At 46.4% G+C, this 22792-nt stretch overlaps 2 protein-coding genes across 24 annotated transcripts in view; one reads left to right on the top strand and one right to left on the bottom strand.

The window, feature by feature from the left end:
- LOC101093705 (nuclear body protein SP140) overlaps positions 1-21595 on the bottom strand; it is a 65684-nt gene extending 44089 nt beyond the window's left edge. For 7 of the 23 annotated variants that reach the window (XM_006935664.4, XM_006935662.4, XM_019838819.3 and 4 more), the window contains exons 1-3: positions 21452-21594; positions 19514-19642; positions 6568-6772 (exon numbers count right to left, since the gene is read on the bottom strand). In XM_006935664.4, coding sequence (XP_006935726.3) covers position 6568 — 1 coding nt within the window. In that variant the 5' untranslated portion in view covers positions 6569-6772; positions 19514-19642; positions 21452-21594. Of the gene's footprint in view, positions 1-6567; positions 6773-15879; positions 15998-16028; positions 16371-19513; positions 19646-21446 lie in introns of those variants that run through there. The other 16 variants (XM_045034591.1, XM_019838824.3, XR_002161830.3 and 13 more) reach the window with 11 other exon arrangements.
- LOC101093454 (sp110 nuclear body protein) overlaps positions 21560-22792 on the top strand; it is a 32331-nt gene continuing 31098 nt past the window's right edge. The window contains 1 exon segment of the mRNA XM_011285632.4: positions 21560-21696. The gene's annotated coding sequence lies outside the window, so the exon portion shown is untranslated.

Here is a 22792-nt window from a genome sequence, read left to right as displayed (position 1 = left end):
ATGGGGGATATCAGGGCAGGTCGGATCAGGCAGCCCCCAGTAGCGTCTCATTTTTAATTTTCCCATCCAGTAAGTTCTCCTGTTTCTGTTACAGGGAGTAATCCTCCTGGCATCATAACATCTTCCTGGCATGTGGGGGTAAACAGTGGCACAGGGGCATTGTGGTAGTATTATGTCATCCTTTAGGCCCGGAGGAGCAAGGAGGGGAGTAGGAACAGGGGGAGGAGCAACAGGGGAGGGAATACGAGCAGAGGGAGGGAGAGCAGGGTAACAGTCAGGGCAATCTGGGCCTGTAACATAAGGCTGTCCCTCCTGGAGGCAAAAGACAGCAGAAGATGCTTTGACACATCCCTCCAGTCAGGGAGGAAAGTTCCAAGAGGGGCAGTAGTAAGTGGAACAAGAACACGGTTAGTAAGATGAAAAGATCCCTTTTGAGAATGTTAGGAATGGGAATATACACAATGCGGATAGGAGACAAGGCTGATTCAGCATCAGTGAGAGTGATTCCATCCTGGGGATATAAAGGCAGAAAACAAACATACAGAGAAGGACATCAATCACAACTCAGATCATATACATATACATACGTACACACACATATATACATACATATACATCTAAGGAGAATAAGGCATCCTGACACTAGTAAGTAGAGGAAGGCTAACAAGGTTTGTGACGGAGGTGCCAATCTGAGGGAATAACTTGGGTAAGCCCCACAGCAAAGAATATAACAACCAGTATGGAAAGAGAAATAGGTAGGGAATGATGATGAAATTCGAGAGACAACGATTTGCTGTAGTTCATTTAAGTCGCTTGGTGATTTCCTCAAGCTTCTGGTTACAGAAAGTTCTCAGGTGTTGGCTGCTGGCTGCTGATTATCCGCTGTCTTCTTAAGAATGATCTGTAGAGGATTGTTCCGGTTAGCATTCAAAGTGGTTGTCAGGTGACAGATGGGCTGCCTTTACTCAAGAATGGTGGATCCAGGCAGTCAGTCCTGCAACCTTGATGGCTGTGGGCACGGCTAGCACAACTAAATAGGGTCCCTTCCAGGTAGGTTTGACTGGTCTCCTTTTCCAATCTTTTATCCAAACCTGATCCCCAGGTTTGCGAGGGTGCCCAGTTACTCCTAGGGAAATGGGTAATCCTGTCTGTCACCCATCTATGTATCTCAAATATAGTTTTCCTTAATCCTTGTACTTGTTTTTGTATTTCTAAATTCCCTAGCTCTGTCAGGTCGCCCTTGAATTTGACTAGTGAAGGGGGCTTTCCATATAGGATCTCGAATAGGGAGAATCCTGTTTTTGTCTGGGGTATACAACATGCTAGGAAAAGAGCTAGGGGTAGTATATCTGGTCAGGGAAAGTTAATTTCCTGACATAGTTTTGCCATGATTTACTTAAACTGTGATTTAAGGGTCCAGTTCAGATGGCCCACTTTCCCTGAACTCTGGAGCCAGTAGGCTGCATGTAAGTTCCATTGGATACCTAGGGTTTGGGCTGCTTGGTGCACCACCTTGGCCACGAAAGCTGGGACATTGTCTGAGCCTATGGTTAATGACATTCCATACCTGTACCATAAGAAATTTGTATCCTCCACTGGGTCTTATTTTGGCAAAGTCTACCTCCAAATCTTCGAAGGGTGCCTGACCATAGTGTCGGATTCCCGTGGGCCCAGTAGAGGCTTGTTTGGTGTTATTTTGAGTGCTAAAGAGGAAGCATTGAGAGATCGAGGCACAGAGGGATGGGAGCTGAGCAAGTACATTGTAATAAGCTCTCAAGGGCAGTTTTTCCCAGGTGGGTGAGCTCACGCTGTTGGAGAACCACTTGGTGGGCTAGCTGCTCTGGTATAGACTCTTTGATCTGGAAGTATCCACCATCCTTCTTTTGTCTGGCTTCCTTTTTCCTGTTGTGCCCGTTTTGTTTCTTGGATTGTGTGCCTTGTGGAAGTTGGCAGTTCCTGGACCAGCATGATTTTTGAGGGCGTTGTTTGTCTTTCTGCTGCTTGTTTAGCTACGGCATCTGCCCATCGGTTACCTTCTGACACTGAGTCCTTTCCTCTTTGGTGTCCCTTGCAGTAGATGACTACTACCTCCCTTGGTTCCCAGACTGCTCCTAATAGTTTTAGGATTCTTTCCTGATTTTTTATTTCTCTTCCTCTTGCTACCAAAAGTCCTCTCTCCTTGTATAGAGCCCCATGTACGTGTAGAGTGGTGAAGGCACAGAGTGAGTCAGTGTATATGTTGGTCATTTGTCTTTACTGAGCTCTAGTGCTCTCATTAGGGCCCACAGTTCTGATGTTTGGGCTGACCATTCTTGTGGAAGGACCTTTGCTTCTGTGAACCCAAAATCAGAGACTACTGCATAGCCAGCATATCTTTTGCCTTCGCTCATGAAGCTGCTGCTGTCTGTGTATAGGATGAGGTCAGAATTTCGTAAGGGCCTGTCTGATAGGTCAGGTTGACTAGAATGGTCCTCATCAAGTACCTCTAGGCAATCATGCTCTGGGGAGCCCCACTGCTGCAGGCCAGGAAGTGGCAAGATTTAGGGTTTTTATGGCTTCCAATCTTACTCATGGGTTTTCACATAGTAGTCCCTGATATTGTGTCATCCAAACATGAGTTAACCAGTGTTTCCCCCTGGCATCCGTCAGGGTAATAACTGAATGGGGAACCTTAATGTTTAGGTTTTGCCCCAATGTGAGTTTGTCTGCTTCCTTGATTGAAAGTGTGGTGGCTGCCAGTGCCCTCAAACAGGGTAGCCATCCCGCTGCAACTGAGTCAATCTGTTTTGAAAGGTATGCCACTGGTCTCTGCCAGGTTCCAATTCCTGGGTTAGAACCCCCAGGGCCACCCGCATCGTTTTCATGCATGAACAGGTTGAAATCTCGTGATACATCTGGGAGTCCCAAGGCTGGTGCCTCTGTGAATTTCATTTTTATGTCTGTGAACACCTTTTCTTGATTAGGGCCCCAGAAAAGGGATCCCCTTTCTTCCCCCTTTAGTATCTAGTATAGAGGTCTGGCCAACTCTGAGAACCCTGGCATCCATATCCGACAGAATCCTGCTGCTCCCAGAAACTCTCAGACCTGCCGGCAGGTAGTGGGAACTGGAATGGCACAGACTGCCTGTTTCCTTTTGGCTCCCAGCATCCATTTGCCTTGGGTAAGTTTGAAGCCCAAATATTTAACTTCCTGTTGGCAAATCTGTGCCTTTTTCATTGACATCCAGCATCCCACCTCTGGTAGTGGCTTGAGTAGGGCCCTGGTTCCCTCCCAGCATTGGGTCTGCGTGGGACTGGCTAGCAAGAAATCATCCACATATTGGAGGAGGACACATACTAGGTCCTGTCCCGGAAACCTGGCTAAGTCAGATGCCAGGCCCCACTGAGCAAGTTTGGTGGATTTCTGAATCCTTGAGGCAGTCTGGTCCAAGCGAATTGTTCCTTTGTTCCTGTGGCAGGGTTTTCCCACTCAAAGACAAATAGGGGTTGCCTATTAGGCTCTAGCTGGAGACAGAAGAAGGTGTCCTTTAAATCTCGACCTGTGAACTATCCTTCCTCAGAGGGTATGAGTCCTGGTAGAGTGTATGGGTTAGGAAACACTGAATGCAGCATTATGACTGCTTCATTAATGGCTCTTGGGTCCTGTACAGGGTGGTAATCATTTGTCCCAGGCTTTTTCACAGGCATCAGGGGAGTATTCCGTGGGGACTGGCATCCTTTTAGAAATCTCCATTTGAGTAGCCTGTTTAAGTGTGTCTGGGTCCCCAGGTGTGCCTCCCATGGGGCCATATATTGGCATATTTTGACAGGTTGGGTCCCAGGCTTTAGGTCAATTAATATTGGGGGGTGGTTTTTTGCCAGACCAGGGAGGTTCTCTTCTGCCCAAACTGAAGGGAACTCAGCTTCTACCTCGGGGGCCACGGTTGGCTCACTGGGAGGAGAAATACGTAACCTCCATTCTTCTTCCTATGATATCGTCAAGGATAAAATCGTGGGTTGGGCCTTTTCATTTAGGCACAGTTGTGTCTTTTCATCTGAAGTGAAAGTATTTCTGCTCCCAGCTTGGCTAGGAGATCTCTACCTAACAGTGAGACCAGGCAGTTGGGTAAATACAAGAATTCATGCACTACTTGGTGACCCCTCAGCCAGCATTGTCAGGACCACAAAATGGCCTTCGGGTTTGCATCCCAGTGGCTCCTACGATGGTGACTTCTCAAGCCGACAGAGGTGCCACCTTGTGTGTCATCGCAGAGTGTTCAACCCCAGTGTCAACCATGAAGTCTCTTTTCTGGCCCCCTACCTTCATTTTCACCATGGGTTCATGGGGGCCCAGTTGGATAGAGCCTGGTCTCTCCTAATCAGAGTCCATTCCTGCCTGTCTGATCAGGTCAGCCTTGGGTGGTTCTGGTTGGTAGCAGCTGAGTGGAGTGGAAGTTTTTGGTTTTCCCTTTTGGCAACTGGGGCATTCATTTTTCCAGTGTCCAAATTCTTTGTAGCAGGCACATTGATCCCATCCCAGTGGCACCCTTCTTTTTTGTTCTTGAATCCCTCGTGGTTTCTGTGGGGTCCATTCCAGATGCGGTGGTCTTCCCAAGGCTGCGGCCGGGAGAACTGCCTTTTGTTTCGTTCTTCAGTCTGCCTCCTTGCCGGCAGCTCAGTCCCAATTTACAAAAACTTTGTTGGCGATTTCCATCAGTTCAGTGGCATTCTTTTCCAGCAAATCCCTCCAACTTTTGGAGCTTCTGTCTAATGTCACTTTGGGCCTGTCCCACAAAGGCAGCATTGACCATGCACTAGCTTTCGGGGGCTTCTGGGTCGAACGAAGTATAAACTCTGAAGGCGTCACATAATCTTTCCTAGAAGTAAGCTGGCTCTCTTCTGGCTTTTGTAGGACCTCAGATACCTTTGACACGTTGGTGGGCTTTTTGGCCCCTGCTTTTACTCCTTGGAGGGAGGAGAGTCGGTGTCTTTCTAATCTGGCCCTTCCGGCTTCTGTGTTTGGGTCCCAGCAGGGATACTCTTTGGGCATAGCCTCCCGTGCCCAAGCTTCAACTTCTAGTTGTCCATCTGGTGACTGAGTCTGGAGCCATTTTTTTTTTTTCCTTTGGTGACGGTTCATCGGTGCTCTTCCATGTTGAAAAGAGTGAACAGAAGCTGCTTACAGTCAGCCTAGGCAGGGCAGTGAATCTGGAATCTGGATTCTAGATCTCTCATCACCTACAGCTTTTCAGAGCAGGGCAGCCTGTGGTGTTTCCAATCGAGGAGGTCAGTAGTGGAGAACGGTTGGTAGCAGAAAACTGATGCCCCTTCTTGTAGGGTCCCATTGAAGCCTATTTTCTGGGGACCCCTAGTCACCTGCAATGGCATCTTCTTGCTGTTGGGGGCCTTGGACCTTGAGTCGAGGACCTAAGGTATCTGCCTACCGGTTCAGATGTCCCTGTTGGGGCAGATTGGCCACTGGCAGAGGCGAAACCAACAGGGGTGAACTTTCAGGCACTTGAGGCTCCCCTCCCTCAATTGATGGGGTCCTGGGGGCATATGGTGGTTGAAAGGAAGGACTTCTGAATTTTCTTGGAGGATGGGGCCGTGGGTTTTTTTTTTGCTGTGAGGTCTTCTTTCTGGCCTGCGCCACTAAAACCTTACATTGTCACTTACTATTAATGCAGAACTGGACCCAAAGAAGCTTGACTTGGGCTATTTCCAGCCATTGGTCAATGTATGGGAATTGGTCTGGATGGCTAGGGTCCCCAGTAATTACCTTATAAACAGCTCGGACCGTGGGAACCTCTAGGGTGCCCTCAGGGGGCCAGCCTACACAGAACGTAGACCATTCTAATTCGCAGAGGGTGCATAATTTCCCATGGGTCAGTTTGACCCATAGTCACCTGAAAATCTGTTTTTAAAATTCTTTTTTTTAATTTTTTTTAATGTTTATTTATTTTTGGGAGACAGAGCATGAGCAGGGAGGGGCAGACAGTGAGAGAGAGAGACACAGAATCTGAAGCAGCCTCTAGGCTCTGAACTGTAAGCACAGAGCCCGATGCGGGGCTCGAACTCACAAGCCATGAGATCATGACCTGAGCTGAAGTCAGATGCTTAACCGACTGAGCCCCCCTCAGGGCCCCTCCCTGTTTAAAATTCTTAATCATACATTCCAAAACAGTTGATTTTGAGGAATTTTCCCCATCCTGGTATCCTAGATGGGTCCCTCCCAATGAACAGTGTCGCAGGACAAACGGGGAAGAGGTCGGTTCATCTGCCTGGCCACGCCCCTCATGGAGATTGAATGCCTCTTAGCATTGGCAGGGGTATAAACCCCTGACTCAGATCAGGCCTCTGCAGACCTGATTCTGCCTTGAGCCGTATGAGATCATCACAGAATCGCAGAGTAGGACCCACTCAGGCTCCATGAAGCACGGGCACTCACACACACTCAGACAGATCGCAGACTTCCACCCAGGACTTCGCTGTTCTATTCAGTGACTACGTTGCCGGGGAGGTGATTAAGCTCCCCTTCTGCCTCAGGGGTGGGCCTGGATTCCGGTCTGAAGTCCCCGGGGACACTTACTGTTTCAACGTCCTGGGACGGGTCTTTTCTGTTCCCCTTGGAGTCCAGTGCAGTAGTGGCAGGTACTGCTGGGCCCGGCGATGGTGGGGGTTTGGTGAAATCAATGTCGGTGCGCCTTCCTTTCTGTGGCGGGGGCCGCAATGAGTGGCCTCTCCACTGCTCACTGCCAACGGTGGCTCAAGGGGTCAGCGTGGCTGTCGTCTTCCTGGCCAACGCACCAAAAGTGTTACAGCAATACTTGGCACACAGGAAGAGACAAGCAACACGCGCTCGGGGAATCAGAAAAGACTGTTTATTTTGCACTGGCGCTGGCCCGGCAGAGTCACCTCCAAAGGCTGAGCCCCCGAGCCCCGGTGCTGGCCTTCTTTTATGCTGGGCTAGATTCCAGGTACTTGGAAACTTTCTATCAGCTGCACAGGTAGGTGGGATTGCAGGGACTCAAGGGAAAAAGGGGGGACACTATGGGGACAGTTGGCTGATGGAAGAGGCAAGCAAGATTACAGAAGCAAAGAGCATGCAAACGGGGTATCCAGCCTGGGACATTTGGCTGGCCTTCTTTATCTGTTCTTACAGGCTTTCCTTCTCACTTGAAGGGTGTTGGGGGATGAGATGATCATTTCAACTGGATGGCTCTGAGCAAGCAGGCCCTCCATAATGTGGGTGGGCCTCATACAATCAGTTGAAGGCCCACCTAGAGCAAAAAGACTGACCTCTCCTTGTAGGAAGGAATTCACAAATAGACTGCTTTCAGATGGGAACTGCACCATCGACTCTGCTGGGGCTCCAGTCTGCCGGCCCACAGGGCAGATTTGGAATTGCCAGCGTCTATATTTGCGTGAGCTCATTCCTTACAATAAATCTCTGTTACACACACACACACACACACACACACACACATTTTGTCTTTTCTGTTTCTCTGGAGAACCCTGACTAATACAGATTGTTTGTTTTAAAAAAGTTTACAGACAAAAAAAATAAAAAGCCAATGAAGAGAATATCACAGAACCTACCACCGAAGAGCAAGTTTTTTTTTAAACAAGGTATGCCTGTATTTGCCTTTTTTCCATGTATTATTTATTTAAATGTGTCCACATTGATATTTTTAAGTCAAACCAGGGCATTTTAATTGCTGTGCAGTAATATTTTACATAAATAGAGACAATATTTGCCTAACAATCCTTTACTGGTAAATGTTTAGGTCTATTCCAATTTTTTTGCTATTATGAGTAGTACTTTGGTAAACACCCGTGGTTATAGCTCCTTATGTGCATGTAACAAGAATTTTTTAGCATTTGTACCTGGAAGAGAATTGCCCAGTACTGGGGTACGATACCTTCCAACTTCTAGGTTGCTAACTTCTCTTTCAAAATGATTTGTCAGTTTACAGTCCTGCCAGGATTTCACAAGAGTTTTTCCTCTATACCTTTGTAGACCCCAAGTATTGTCATACTTCAAAATGTCAGCCAATACGGGTGTAAAACCAACCTAATTTTGTTTTGTCTATGTTAGGAAGTATTTTCTGCAGTTAAAAGAATGCATATAGTGCATACGATCTGGCATCAAAGCAGAAAAGGTCTCTTGACCTCTGCCCCAGCATTCTTTCCCTTTATCCTATTCTGTCTGGTGTGTTTCTTGAGATTCCACCATATATTATATAGCTAAAATCACAGACTTAGATGAAACCGCGCAAATCACGCTATTCTGCTACATAATGTTATGTAAGCAAAACACTAATTGAATAGTCTCTGCCTAGCAAAAGCCTACTCCTTTTCAAGAACAGCTTGGTTATCACCTCTGGAAACTCCTCCTCACAGTCTCCTGCCTAACGTGTTCTGTTGTCTGTTTGCCTCTATCAGACGGAGCCAGGTCATTCTTGGTGATTCCAGATTGTTTACTGACCCCACCGTGTGGTACTATAAACAGGGAAGGTAAGGTCTAGTTTTGAAAAAGCGCGTTCAATTTGCCCATTCCATAACGAACCTTCACAAAGTCAGGTGCAGGCTCTGGATGCAGGTTACTTGCTAACAAATCCTGGTTTGCTACTTGCTCTAACCTCGGCCAACTTTCTGAGATTCCGTTGCCAGAACGGAAGTAATAATAGTATCTATTTACAGGATTTGGGGAAGCTTGAATAAGATGTGTGGTGCTCTTTCTCACACCATTCACAAAAATAAACTCAAAATGGATAAAGGACCTAAATGTGAGACAGGAAACCATCAAAACCTTAGAGGAGAAAGCAGGAAAAGACCTCTCTGACCTCAGCCGTAGCAATCTCTTACTCGACACATCCCCAAAGGCAAGGGAATTAAAAGCAAAAGTGAATTACTGGGATCGTATGAAGATAAAAAGCTTCTGCACAGCAAAGGAAACAACCAACAAAACTAAAAGGCAACCAACGGATTGGGAAAAGATATTCGCAAATGACATATCAGACAAAGGGCTAGTATCCAAAATCTATAAAGAGCTCACCAAACTCCACACCCGAAAAGCAAATAACCCAGTGAAGAAATGGGCAGAAAACATGAATAGACACTTCTCTAAAGAAGACCTCCGATGGCCAACAGGCACATGAAAAGATGTTCAGCGTCGCTCCTTATCAGGAAAATACAAATCAAAACCACACTCAGGTATCACCTCACGCCAGTCAGAGTGGCCAAAATGAACAAATCAGGAGACTATAGATGCTGGAGAGGATGTGGAGAAACGGGAACCCTCTTGCACTGTTGGTGGGAATGCAAATTGGTGCAGCCGCTCTGGAAAGCAGTGTGGAGGTTCCTCAGAAAATTAAAAATAGACCTACCCTATGACCCAGCAATAGCACTGCTAGGAATTTATCCAAGGGATACAGGAGTACTGATGCATAGGGCCACTTGTACCCCAATGTTCATAGCAGCACTCTCAACAATAGCCAAATTATGGAAAGAGCCTAAATGTCCATCCACTGATGAATGGATAAAGAAATTGTGGTTTATATACACAATGGAATATTACGTGGCAATGAGAAAAAATGAAATATGGCCTTTTGTAGCAACGTGGATGGAACTGGAGAGTGTGATGCTAAGTGAAATAAGCCATACAGAGAAAGACAGATACCATATGGTTTCACTCTTATGTGGATCCTGAGAAACTTGACAGGAACCCATGGGGGAGGGGAAGGAAAAAAAAAGAGGTTAGAGTGGGAGAGAGCCAAAGCATAAGAGACTGTTAAAAACTGAGAACAAACTGAGGGTTGATGGGGGGTGGGAGGGAGGAGAGGGTGGGTGATGGGTATTGAGGAGGGCACCTTTTGGGATGAGCACTGGGTGTTGTATGGAAACCAATTTGTCAATAAATTTCATATATAAAAAAATAAATAAAATAAAATAAAATAAAAAAATAAGATGTGTGGTGCTGAGTGTGGAGACAGCAGTGGGACAGCAAGTCTTCTTAGCTACCAACAACTGGAAGAAATCTCAAGGAAGGTGGAAAAGAGGCAGAGTTCTCCATCCCACAGGGGCAGGAATGAGCGACATTTCACATAATAAAATTAGCTCAAAGACACCCACCCCTATGGTCCAGTTTCAATTAACAACAGTCACAGGAATATGTGTTTTTCTCGTGTTGAATATAGAGACTTGTGTGTATATTCAAAACAAGGACTCATCGTTCTGTATCTAAACTTGCCTGCGTACGTGTTATCCGTACACGGAGACCTGTAAGGCCCCTGCATTTCAAACATTATGGCCGTGCCTGGGAAAACCAATTTTTTTTAATGTTTTAAGTTTACTTATTTATTTTTGAGAGAGACAGAGACAGATCGAGAGGGGGAGGGGCAGAGAGAGAGAGAGACAGACAGACAGGGAGACAGAGAGAATTCCAAGCAGGCTCAGCACTGCCAGGGAATGCAGAGGCCCATGTGGGGTTCGAACGCACAAAACCCCGTGAGATCATGACTGGAGCCGAATGGGAGGCTTCACCGTCTGAGCCACCCAGGTGACCCATAATGTTGAAACTGAAAAAGCTTTGTAATTCTGATTCTTACTTGAAAAATGGTTCCCTTTGCTGATGATGTCTTGGGAGTCTTCTCGGTAATTCTAAAAGGTGTAAAAACACTTGGAAGACGTTTATTCCCATTATAAGAGGGTCATTGGGACCTCCCATTATAAGGATGCATTGGAATAGAATGAAACCCATTCCTCCACTGAATTCCTTTAAAAAAGAAAAAAACAGGGGCCCCTGGGGGCTCAGTCAGTTAAGCAGTTTAGCTGCAGACTCGTGATTGTGGCTCAGGTCATGATCTCAAGATCTTGCGAACTGAGCATCTCTCTCCCTCTCCCTCTGGCCTTCCCTGGTTCTCTCCGTCCTCTCTCTCTCCAAAACAAAAACAAAACAACAACTTCTGGTTAAAGATAGTTGCCGGAGGACAAGTGTTGCGCTCCCCTCAGACTAGAGGGTTCCCTAAAATGAGAGTAACGGAAGAAGTATAAGGGAAGAGAATTAGATGAGAAAATGAAACCAAAGTCCGAAAGAGAAAAAGAGGTGTGAGCCTCACTGCTGTTGCTTTCAGAAGACAATCCCAGAGGGTGTCCCGCAGCTCTGAGAACAGTGGGCCTGGAACGGAGACGCCAGCAGGAACCAGCAGGATCGCTTGAAAGGCAAAACACTAAAGGATCTGCCCCCAGCTCCTTTCTGACCCACATCCAGGCAAGACACTAGAGGCTCCTTCCTTTTTAAAAAAAAAAAAAAAAATTTTAATGTTTTATTTATTCTTGAGGGAGAGAGAGACAGAGCATGAGCAGGGACGGGGCAGAGAGAGAGGGAGACACAGAATCCGAAGCAGGCTCCAGGCTCTGAGCCATCAGCCCAGAGCCCGACGCGGGGCTCGAACTCATGAACCATGAGATCATGACCTGAGCCGAAGTCGGATGCTCAACCGACTGCACCACCCAGGCGCCCCTAGAGGCTCCTTCTTAAGAATGTAGATGCCCCCGGAGAAAGAGGCCTTCGCCCTCAGGCATCAAGCCTGTCTCCTTAAACACACTTCCAAGCTAGCCCTTCAGTGCCTGGCCCTCAGGTAGGAACACACAATAGGCCACACACACTGGTGCAAACCTACCTCAGGAAGGAATAGAACCAAGGTGAGCAAAGAACAAAAGTTACCCCCGCGTAAATAGAAATAGTGCCGGGAGCAGGAGAGAGTTTCCAAAAAACAAGCAGTGTCTTTCGAACGGGAGAAGATACTGCGCCCAGGATGCCATGAAGAAAGGATCAGAAAAGGAGACGGCGGGCCTGGAAATTTAAAATGAGAGCTAAAATAAAAGGGGGGAAAAAAGGCTAACTAAAATGGTTGTGAAATGAGGAGAGAATTTCCCCAGAACATAGCTGCTAAAAACCCTGAAGGGCAGGGGTGGGGAACACCTAAATTTGAAATTTGAAATGTCAGTTATGCAAATCTATAGATTCAGAGGTAAAAGGAAATGACTAAAAATATACGCTCTTCGTGGGTGGGGACAAGATACTCGCCAAGGTGCCCTGTGGTGAACCACAGCACGACGCACGCTGGAAGCTAATGTAACACCGTGTGTCAACCCCACTTCAGATAAAAAACGAATAGCCGCGTAAGGGCTCAGAAAGTATTGTACTCCTGCACCATCTCTGGTGGTCCCCCAATGTTCGGTTACCGTGGCTGTCACTGACAGCCACTCAGCAGCCACACTGTCCCAAGCGAGGGTTCTCTGAAGCAGAGGCGAGTGACCCGCTAAGATCTCAGAATTGCGTGTTCCGGTAGAATAATCTAGTCTGTTCTTAGCGATGCAGTCTCTTGAGGACAAATTATTCGATGATGTGCTACAGTAAGAGAACCAAGAGGGGCGCCTGGGTGGCTCAGTCGGTTAAGCGTCCGACTTCGGCTCGGGTCATGACCTCGCGGGTTTTGAGTTCGAGCCCCGCGTCGGGCTCTGGGCTGATGGCTCAGAGCCTGGAGCCTGCTTCGGATTCTGGGTCTCCCTCTCTCTCTGCCCCTCCCCTGCTCATGCTCTGTCTCTCTCTGTCTCAAAAATAAATAAAACATTTAAAAAAGAGAGAGAGAACCAAGATATCAACACCAGCAAAGTTTTGTTATAAAAGAAACGGAAGGCAGCACTCAAACCACTTAAATTACTGATGTCTAAAAACCGCAAAGTTTACTTGAAAACAAAAGCACATCTCAAAAATTACTTTAAGTTTATATATATATTTTTTTTTTGAGAGAGAGAGAGCGTGCACAGGGGAGGGGCTGAGAGAGGGTAAGAGAGAGACTCCCAAGCAGGCTCCGTGCTGTCAGCACAGAACCCAACATGGGGCTCGATCTCATGAACCGTGAGATCGTGACCTGAGTCGAAATCAAGAGACGGACGCTTAACTGACTGAGCCACCCAGGTGCCCCTTAAAAATTATTTTAAAATAGTGACTTTGAAAGTATGGCCCAGGGACCCCTGGGATTGTGTAAGACCCTTTCACGTATGACCAAGGTGAAAACTGTTTTCATAATAGTACTAAAATGTTATTTACCCTTTTTCTCTCTCATTCTGTCACACATGTACGGTAGAATCTCCCAGAGGATACACCTTCTGTGAGATCACAACGGGTTGAGAGCAGAAGCAGACAGAATCCCGCCATCTTCTACTGAGCCAGTTATTAAAGAGATTTGCAAAAATATAAAGCCTTGCTACTCTTCTTACTAATTTACTTTATTTTAGAAAACACAGGGGCGCCTGGGTGGCGCAGTCGGTTAAGCGTCCGACTTCAGCCAGGTCACGATCTCACGGTCCGTGAGTTCGAGCCCCGTGTCAGGCTCTGGGCTGATGGCTCAGAGCCTGGAGCCTGTTTCCGATTCTGTGTCTCCCTCTCTCTCTGCCCCTCGCCCGTTCATGCTCTGTCTCTCTCTGTCCCAAAAATAAATAAACGTTGAAAAAAAAAATTAAAAAAAATTTTAGAAAACACAGTTACTTCTCATAAAACATTTCATTTATGTTAGCAGGTAATGAGTTCATTATTATTTTTTTCATGAACAAATAAATATTTAAGTGTTCAAAGTTTCCATTCCTAATATGGTAAATATCGATCGATGTAATTTACAAGAACAAAGATCAGCTTTTTGGGGTTCTCAATAATTTCCTACTCTAAATTGATTTAAGAGGTAGCTGTTTGTTCAAAGTAATAATAGCAACCATGTGATTAGAACGTATGGATAAGTGAAATGACTGACAGCAATGTTCATAAGGACAGGAGGGAGGAGTGTGTGACATTCCATTATAGGATGCATGTGTCACGCACAAAGCCATAGAGTATAACTTGAAGAAATGGATATGAAAAAAATAAATGGTACTAAGCAAAGTCTAAATAAGTAAGTAAATAAATAAATAGCAATATGAATAGCAGCAAATATATATTACAACCTCTAGGGAAACCACTACAAACATTTTTAAAAGAAGTGTGATTCATATGCTAGGAGAAAAAGAGCAAAGGGGGTAATAAAGTGTTCAGCTGAAACCGTAAAAGGAAGAAAAAAAAGGGAAGAAAAAGTAGAAACGAAGACAAGTACAATGAGTAGCAACAGTTGCAATTTGGTAGATACTAAAGTTTTTTTTTTTCAACGTTTATTTATTTTGGGGACAGAGAGAGACAGAGCATGAACGGGGGAGGGGCAGAGAGAGAGGGAGACACAGAATCGGAAACAGGCTCCAGGCTCTGAGCCATCAGCCCAGAGCCCGACGCGGGCCTCGAACTCACGGACCGCGAGATCGTAACCCGGCTGAAGTCGGACGCTTAACCGACTGCGCCACCCAGGCGCCCCGCAATTTGGTAGATATTAATCAAACTACATGAATACTCCATATGTGAATGGCCTCGATGCAACAATTAAAAGAAATCCATAGAGCGATAAAAACCGAAAAGAAAAAAAAACACAAATGTATGCTGTCTATGAGAAAGCCACCTTAAGCAGAAAAACACAAGACAGATTCAAAGTAAAGGGGTGGAGAAAGATATGTTGTCAACAGCATTATCAAAGGAAAGTTGTAGTCGCTACATTAATTTCAGACAAAGCAGACTTGAGAACAAGGAAAATTGTCGGGTGAATAGGAACATTATATAGTGAAGGGGTCAATTTCTCTAGGAGGACACAGCAATTCTCAATGCGCAAGTAACAAAGTGGCATCAAAGTACAGGACACAAAAACTGATCGACCTACAAGGAGAAACAGACAAATCCACTCCTATTGTTGGAGTCGCCAATACCGCTATTTTAGTAACTGACAGATCAAGCAGGCAGAAACTCAGTAAGAATATAGTCAACCTGAACAGTGTCATTAATCAATCTGGTCTCACTGACATTTATGGAATATTCCATTCAACATCAACAAAATGCACATTCCCCTCAAGCTCACATGGAATATTTACCGAAACATGCCATATTCTGGGCTGTAAAACACACCCTAACACATTTAAAAGGATAGAAATCATTTAAAAATATGTTCTCAGACCACAATGAAATAAAAGTAGAAATAACAGATAGCTGGGAAATCCTCCAAATACTTGGAATCGAAGAACACACTTCTAGGGCTAAAGAAGAAATCTCAAGAGAAATTGTAAAATATTTTGAGCTAGATGGAAATGAAAACACAGCTTATTAAAATTTGTGGGACGTAGCAAAAGCAGTGCTTAGACGGAAACGTATAGCACTGAATTTACACATTAGACAAGAAAGATCTAAATGAATAATCTAACCTCCCACCTGTGGAAACTACAGAAAAATAGAGAAATTGAAACCTAATGCAAGCAAAATAAATCAACAAATAAACAACAAAAATGAGAGTGGAAATCAGTGAAACTGAAAACAAGAAAACATCTAAGAAAATCAATGAAGTCAAAAGCTGATTTTTTTTAGAAAAATCAATAAAATCGACAAACCTCTAACAAGGCAGCAAAGGAAGGAGAGAAGACAGAAATTAGTAGTATCAGACATGAAAGAGGGGTTCATCACTATTAGTCCCACGGACACGACAAAGATAGCAGACAAACACCAGGGAAAACTCTAGGGTGAAGAATTTGATAGAAGGTGAAACAGACAAATTTCTTACGGGACACGAAACACCAAAGTTCACACAAGGAGAGACAGTCATCCGAATGGGCCTATATCTATTAAAAGAATTGAATCAATAATTAAGAGACCTCCAAAGAAGAAAGCATCGGGCCCAGAGCCTATCACTAATGAATCCTACAAAATGTTTAAAGAAAAAATGACGCCCGTTCCCTACAATATCTTCCAGAAATCAGAAAAAGAGGCAGCGCCTACCAACTCATTCTCTGAGGAGAGCGTCACTTCTTTTTCCTACCCGGAGGCCGAGCGCTGGCTGGTTTCAAGCTTGTTCATCTTCCGTCTCTCGGGAACAGGTGGAGGAGAGGCTGAGGGCTGGGTGCTGGTACTGGGTGCTGAGGACCTACCTGTCAGTTCTGCAGCTGCTGATAGCAATGCTGATGCCTTCTTGGGGCCCTGGCCACCTCCAGAGTCTGGGGTAGAGGGGTTTCCACACACTTTTACCTTGTTTTAAGAATGCATTGATGTATTTGCCTTGTATTTTAAAAGACAAATTCCCTCCTAGTCAACTGCATAACATCCCAGCACAGACAGAGCAACGCCTCACTCCCCACTCGGTTGCATTTGTCAATGTTGGGTCTGCTTTCACTTCCCCTAACTCATCCGTGTTCAGATGCCACGCACAGATGCACTCTGGGACAAACTGGCCCCCAGCTACCCAGAAATCAGAAGTTGGACAGCACTCGTTCAATTTCAATGTTAATTTTTCTAAAAGGAACTGTTCTGGGCAGAGCTGTCTTTTGCGGTGTGGGGGAGGGATAGAGGAGGCATGGGGGAAACAAAAATGTTCGTAGAAGGTGATATGAGTCAGCCTCAAGTTGCCCTAGGGAGCCAATCCTCTGCGATTTAAGAAATCTGATTTCCTCATTATTTCTTTATGTGCAATCTCATTCTGTCATATACCCGTGGAATGAGGCCGGAAAGACAGAAGTAACATGGGTAGATGCCGACCTTCCTGGAGATGGGGACCCAGGACAGGAGGTAAGGGCTAACCCGCAATTGACTGGCGGCCTCCACCTGCCATCTTCTACTGCCAGCCCCACGGGGCCATGGCACTGGCCTGGATCAACCTTGAGCTGACATTGACTGCCTTTGTGCCTTCCCGGAGCTCTGAGGAGCTCCGATCAATCCAACTGATGGATCTCTCCTGTGTGGCACCCAAAGAGTAAAGGCTAAATTGCTGAACAGGGTGAAATGGCTGCACCAATGCTGGATGCCTCTCCACCCAGTCTCTGTGGCAGTTCTCAGCCCCAGGGAGGAGGAACAGGGCCGGCTCGGGGTCCGTGGCAGATGGGCCACTGTTCATCCAAAGGCAAGAGGGCAGAAAGGTCTATTTCATTCAAATGGATCCAGGTTGTTTTGGAGTAAGGGGGCAAAGCATGTGTGGTCCTTGAGTTCGAGCCCTGCGTCGGGCTCTGTGCTGAGAGCTCAGACCTGGAGCCTGTTTCCGATTCTGTGTCTCCCTCTCTCTCTACCCCTCCCCCATTCATGCTCTGTCTCTCTCTGTCTCAAAAATAAATAAACATTAAAAAAAATTAAAAAAAAAACTGAGAACAAACTAAAGGTTGATGGGGGGTGGGAGGGAGGTGGGTGATGGGCATGGAGGAGGGCACCTTTTGGGATGAGCACTGGGTGTTGTATGGAAACCAATTTGACAATAAATTTCATATATATATAAAAAAATGCAGCCTCGGTGATTAGAAAAAACTGAGCTTCAGCTAGTCATTGAAATCTCAAGGACAGAGACAGGCTTCCTGTGGGATGGGGAAAGGGTTTGGAACTGACATTACCTAGACCTTAAAGGACAATGTGATTTGCGGGGTTTTTTTTTTAATGTTTATTTATTTTTGAGAGAGAGAGAGAGAGAGAGAGTGTGTGTGTGTGAGAGAGAGAGAGAGAGAGAGAGAGAGAGAGAGAGCAGAGGTGGGGCAGAGAGAGAGGGAGACACAGAATCCGAAGCAGGCTCCAGGCTCTGAGCTGTCAGCACAGAGCCCAACGCGGGGCTCGAACTCACGAACTGTGAGATCATGACCTGAGCCGAAGTCAGATGCTTAACAGACTGAGCCCCCCAGGCGCCCCGCTACCAAGTGCGTTTGTACATTATGTCCGTATGTAATTTTTTCACCAATAGCGGCCCTCATTCTGTAAAGGATTTGAAGCAACTTACAAAAACACACTCTAGCAGCATAAAGTTGGAAGAAAAAGACATGGGAGCAAAGCACAAATAGAAAAAGCAAAACCGAGCACTAGAAATGCAGGTGGGATAGATAAATGGGAGCCGGGGCATGTGCAGTTTCCAGGACCTTAGTCAGAGCAGTGTGGCCAAAGCAGGCGAGGCCTGGGGAGCCCGAGGCAAAGCAGGATGTTTCCAAAGTATGTTCCACTGAATCCTGCTTCTTCTGACTCACTCTGGATGTGCTGGAAATTTGCACAGACATGTTTGCAAAGTATAGAGGGCCAGAGATTTCTACCTTTCTGCCCACTTCTGTTCTTTCTTGCCTCCAAAGAAGTGAACATGAATCTGGCTGGGACAGATTCCAGATTCCAGGATACCGCCGAGGACATCTTTTCCAGCGGGTGGGGTGTGTGTGCCTACCAGGTGCTGCACACGCACGGGACTGCCTGCCACCAGTCCCTGCCCGTCCTCCCTCTCTCCCTCCCTCGCTTTGTGGGGCAAAGTGGTTGTGGGGCATGGCTGTCCTCTGCTCTTGGCCTCCCAGGGGGCACAGTGGCCCCGACAAGGCTGGACACGGACTACAAGAGCCCGCTCTGGTGTCTCCTCCCTCTCCTCTCCCTGCCCTTAAGCAGCAGGCAGGCCCAGGCCACCACTCAGCTGGGCAATGACATTAATGTGCCAGCTTCCTTTGCTTATAAGCACAAGGTCTTTGGCGTTCCTCAGGGGTGCTTCTGTTAAGTTCACAAGAAGCCCTAGTCTGCAATATCATGCATCAGCCCAGATAACAACAGGCTGCAGTTTTAGCTTGCATTTCCCACTGTCTTGTTTTTTCTCTATCCTCGCTAGAGAATCAATCTCTCTGGGATAACGTATCCTGGACCGAGACCATCTATGCCGCTCAGACAATCCCTGGTTCCTAACACAGGGGTAGAGTTGTTTTCTTTTTCTTCCATATGACCCGTGGGATGAGAAGATTCTGGCCGCCCTCCTTTCTCTGTTTTCCCACCCAGATTTAGGCCAAGTAGGTGGTAATCTCTGAAGCGAAGTCAATGCTTTCTTTTTACTGGAAAAACTCCTCGCCATTTTGCTAAGTGTGCTGAGATCTCACACTTGGAATCAGGGAGTGACTCGTAGAGTCCTGAGCACAATCCAGTGCTAGAAGTTACTCTGCTACCTTGCCCCTGCTTGCCAAAGTCTACCAACCCCCCATCTTTGAACGCTAATAGGCTGTCCACTACTTTACGTTCAGGTAGGTCACATAACCAATCTCAGATTGATCCTATTTCTGTGAAGTTTCTTCGCTGGCAACTCATTCTCTGACGCCAACTTATAAGCAGCTGGAGTTTTGGGGTATGAGTAATCAAAACTGATAATGGCTAACTCGGACAGGAAGTCAATTTCTTAGAAGTGTATCAGGTAACTCCCAGAATTTATAAGAAGGCCGAAGACTGGGATAAGAAAATAAGCAGTCTGGGCAGTAAGATCCCCAGCCCAGGTCATTCCGTGGACCTCAAGCACATAGTGTGGGGGCATTGATCTGGCAAATGTTTTCTTTCCATCCTGGTTAGAAAAGGAGGCTCGGAAAGAGTTTTAGTTCCTGCATGACAGATAAGAACATTCGTGTACAGTTTTGTCTTGGGGGTTATATTAACTCACCTGCCCCTTGTCATAAGATAGTCCAAAGACATCTGGGTCCCCCGGATATCCCATAGAACATCACACTTATCAGTTACGTTGGTGACATCATGGTGATCGGACAGGATGAACAAGAGTCGGCCAGCACACCTGCTAAAGAGGAATCAATTACCGACCCTCAGCAACAGAGGTGAATGCCAACAGCATTATGATGACCCAAAGAAGTCACACGTCAAAATTCTGCATGTTTTCATTTATGTAAAACTTTGATACAGGCAAAACGAATCTGTACTAACAGCAAGTGCATCAGTGGTTGCCTGATGACGAGGTTGGGGAGGAGGCTATCTATCTGCAAAGGGCACGAAGGAACTTTCTGGAATGATGGAAATGGCCTACGTCATGCTTGTAATTACGATCACATTTGTTAAAACTCAACCACTTAAATGTACACTTGAGATGAATGCATTTTATACCCCAATAGAATTGAGCTAAAAAAGAATTGTGCACGATTTTAGTAAACTCTCAGAATCTATGTCACTGAATATAGTAGCTGCAGCTTTCCCATTATTACCATTTTCCCAAGCAGGTGTCCCTTAGATAGAAACATCTTTCATCTTATTTGCATCTCTTTCTAGGCTAATCATCTGGCATTACGTTTCCCCTCCTTTGCCTTTGCGTCATCTATCTCTGGGCAGGCTAGAGGAGGAGATCCTTGTTTCCAGGCTGGGATGGCCATGAAGGGGTTTCCCAGGTCAGTGGAGGGTTTCGGGTAAATGAAGTGTAACAAGGGCACAGTGGACTGAACTCCTCTCCCTGCTCCTGTCCTGGCATTTCGCGGTGCCGCTTCCTCCCTTCCTGTGGCTCCCAAGCCTCTGTCATCCTCACAGGAGTGACCTGCCAGCACCAGGGCTGAGCCTATTGACCTAGAATGTGCTCGTGTGGGATATGCTGTGCTGGTGCCTCTGTAGCAAGCAGGTGAACCTAGGTTTCGAGGCTTCGTAGACGCCAGAACCATTTTTCCCACCTTTTTCCTGAGGAGCTTTTGGGTGTCCTGGTAAGGGGAGCCCGTGGGTTGAATCCATTTGAGAATTATTGATTCCAATAAAGTTAAACAGATTTCTATGTTATAGGGTCTCTCACAGACATTATGTGCCAATGTGCATAAGGCATCTTTATTTTTATTTTTTTTCGATGTTTATTTTTGAGAGAGAAAGAGTGCGAGCGGAGGAGAGGAAGAGAGAGGAGACACAGAATCGGAAGCAGGCTCCAGGCTCTGAGCTGTCCGCACAGAACCCGATGTGGGGCTTGAACCCACAAACTGAAATCATGACCCGAGCCAAAGTTGGACACTTAATGGACTGAGCCTCCCAGGCGTCCCTGCACATAAGGCATCTTTAAGGGTGTGTGTGGAGGGCGTATCCCATCTTCCTTGAAGTGGCTGTTCTAGAGTCTTCTCCCGGCCCTGGCTCTGCCTTAGACCTGACTTCCTCACGCTCCTGGCGCCCAAATGCCTGCCTGCCCGCCCCCCGGCCATTTTCCTGCCCAGAGGAATGATTTTCCTCTATATGATTTCAGTTTATATTCAGGTTCCCTTTTGTCTCGACTTTCTTAGGCAGTAATTTTATCCTGACAAATTATAGGCATTTCTGGGTCACCTCCCCTCCCCGTCTGGGTTTTGTTTGTTTCTTAAAGTTGGATGATTTCTAGTAAATTCATTCAGTTGTGTTACCAGCACCCCGATTCAGTGTAGGAACATTTTCATCTCCCAAAAGTACAGGAGGGGGAAATAGCCTGGGGGAATAGAAGTGAGTAGAGAAGCACTCAGATAGTGGATCCCCAGCTCCTGTCCGTGGATCCTGGGGCTGGGCCCTGATGCCTCCTCCCCTCTGGACACCCCTGGTCAGGCTACCCCATGACGGGACCCCCCACCGCTTCCCCTAAATGCCCCGGGAACCTCACAAGTGTCCGGACGGAGATGGAGGGAGGCGGCAGGCACTGCCTCCAGCTTCCTGCACGATCAGCTCCAAATACTTTCACTTTTCTTTCCTCCGGAAGCCTGGCCCCCCACTGCATGTGGCAAAGCACAGACTTCCTGCTTCACCCACTGGTGTCCCCCTGCTGTTCTCTCCGCCTTCCAGGAGCCATCCCTGCCCCAGCCCCTGACCAGGGAAGGGGCAGGAGCAGGTGGCAAACCCAGCCTCCAGGTGGGTTTTTGTCTCGGCTACTTTATTCTTCATTTGGGGTGATCAGGCTCTGATAGCTGATTTCCTGACAGCAGCTACAGAGTGGAACTCAGCTATTTTAAACTGTGAGACTCTCTCCTTGTAAAATATTGTCTTCCAAAGATAGAGAGGTATGTGGGGTTTAACCAGAGACCATGAAAAAGGGGGACAGGCGTGGGAGTCGGGGGCGGGGGGAGCAGAAACACAGCTCGACTCCTTTTGCCCTAAAGTCTAGCCCGTTGTTGTGGATGAAAGGGAGATTTGCTCTCTACCCTCCTCTGTGCTCTGTTGATGCTGCACTCAGCCCCAAATGGGCAGCTCATTTATTATCCACAGTGCAAGTGACTAGATGTGGTTGGTGGAAAAAAAAAAAAATGAGGAGGAAACCCTTCATTTCTTCCCTAGTGTTTCATGAGATTTTTATATATTTTCCTTAAGCACATTTATGATTGTTTCCTTGAAGTGCATTCCTAGAGGTGGAATCTGGGACTCAAGGGAATCCATATTCTAGGGCGTTTGACCCTGATTGCTAACTTCGCCTCCAGAACATTTGGATCTGTTTACATTTGCACCAGGAGCATCTGTGGTTATTGCGATTAGTCTTTATGTTGGGCAATCTGATAGGCAAATGCTATTAAATCGTCTTCTTTTGTACTGTTCCAGCTACTAGAGAATTGCCATGCTTTTCATATATTTATTGCACATTTGACTTAATTGCCTAGTTAAGCCTTTTGCTTTTTTTCCCCATATGGATGTTTGTCTTTTGCTTATTCATTTTTAAGACTCGTTCCCATAATAAAAATCTGAACACTCCCATATGAGACCCTATATCATGCACTAGCTTTAGTGGGGCTTTATTCAGACAAGCTCTGCTTTGCCACCTCGGGCTATTTACTTAACCTCTCTGTGCCTTGCTCTCACTCTTGAGAACCATCACAGTTGAAGAATAAGGAAGCTGGTGGATCTTATGTTCTGAATGCTGTTGTACAATCATCCTAAACGTAACCTCAGGGTCACTTCCTCTTGTCACCATGTGACCATTCTGGATTTCTGGGGCTCTGTGCTTACCTTTGCAATT

The sequence above is a fragment of the Felis catus genome, chromosome C1 (assembly GCF_018350175.1).
Source record: "Felis catus isolate Fca126 chromosome C1, F.catus_Fca126_mat1.0, whole genome shotgun sequence".
Taxonomy (NCBI): domain Eukaryota; kingdom Metazoa; phylum Chordata; class Mammalia; order Carnivora; family Felidae; genus Felis; species Felis catus.
This window is presented reverse-complemented; position numbering and strand designations above follow the sequence as displayed.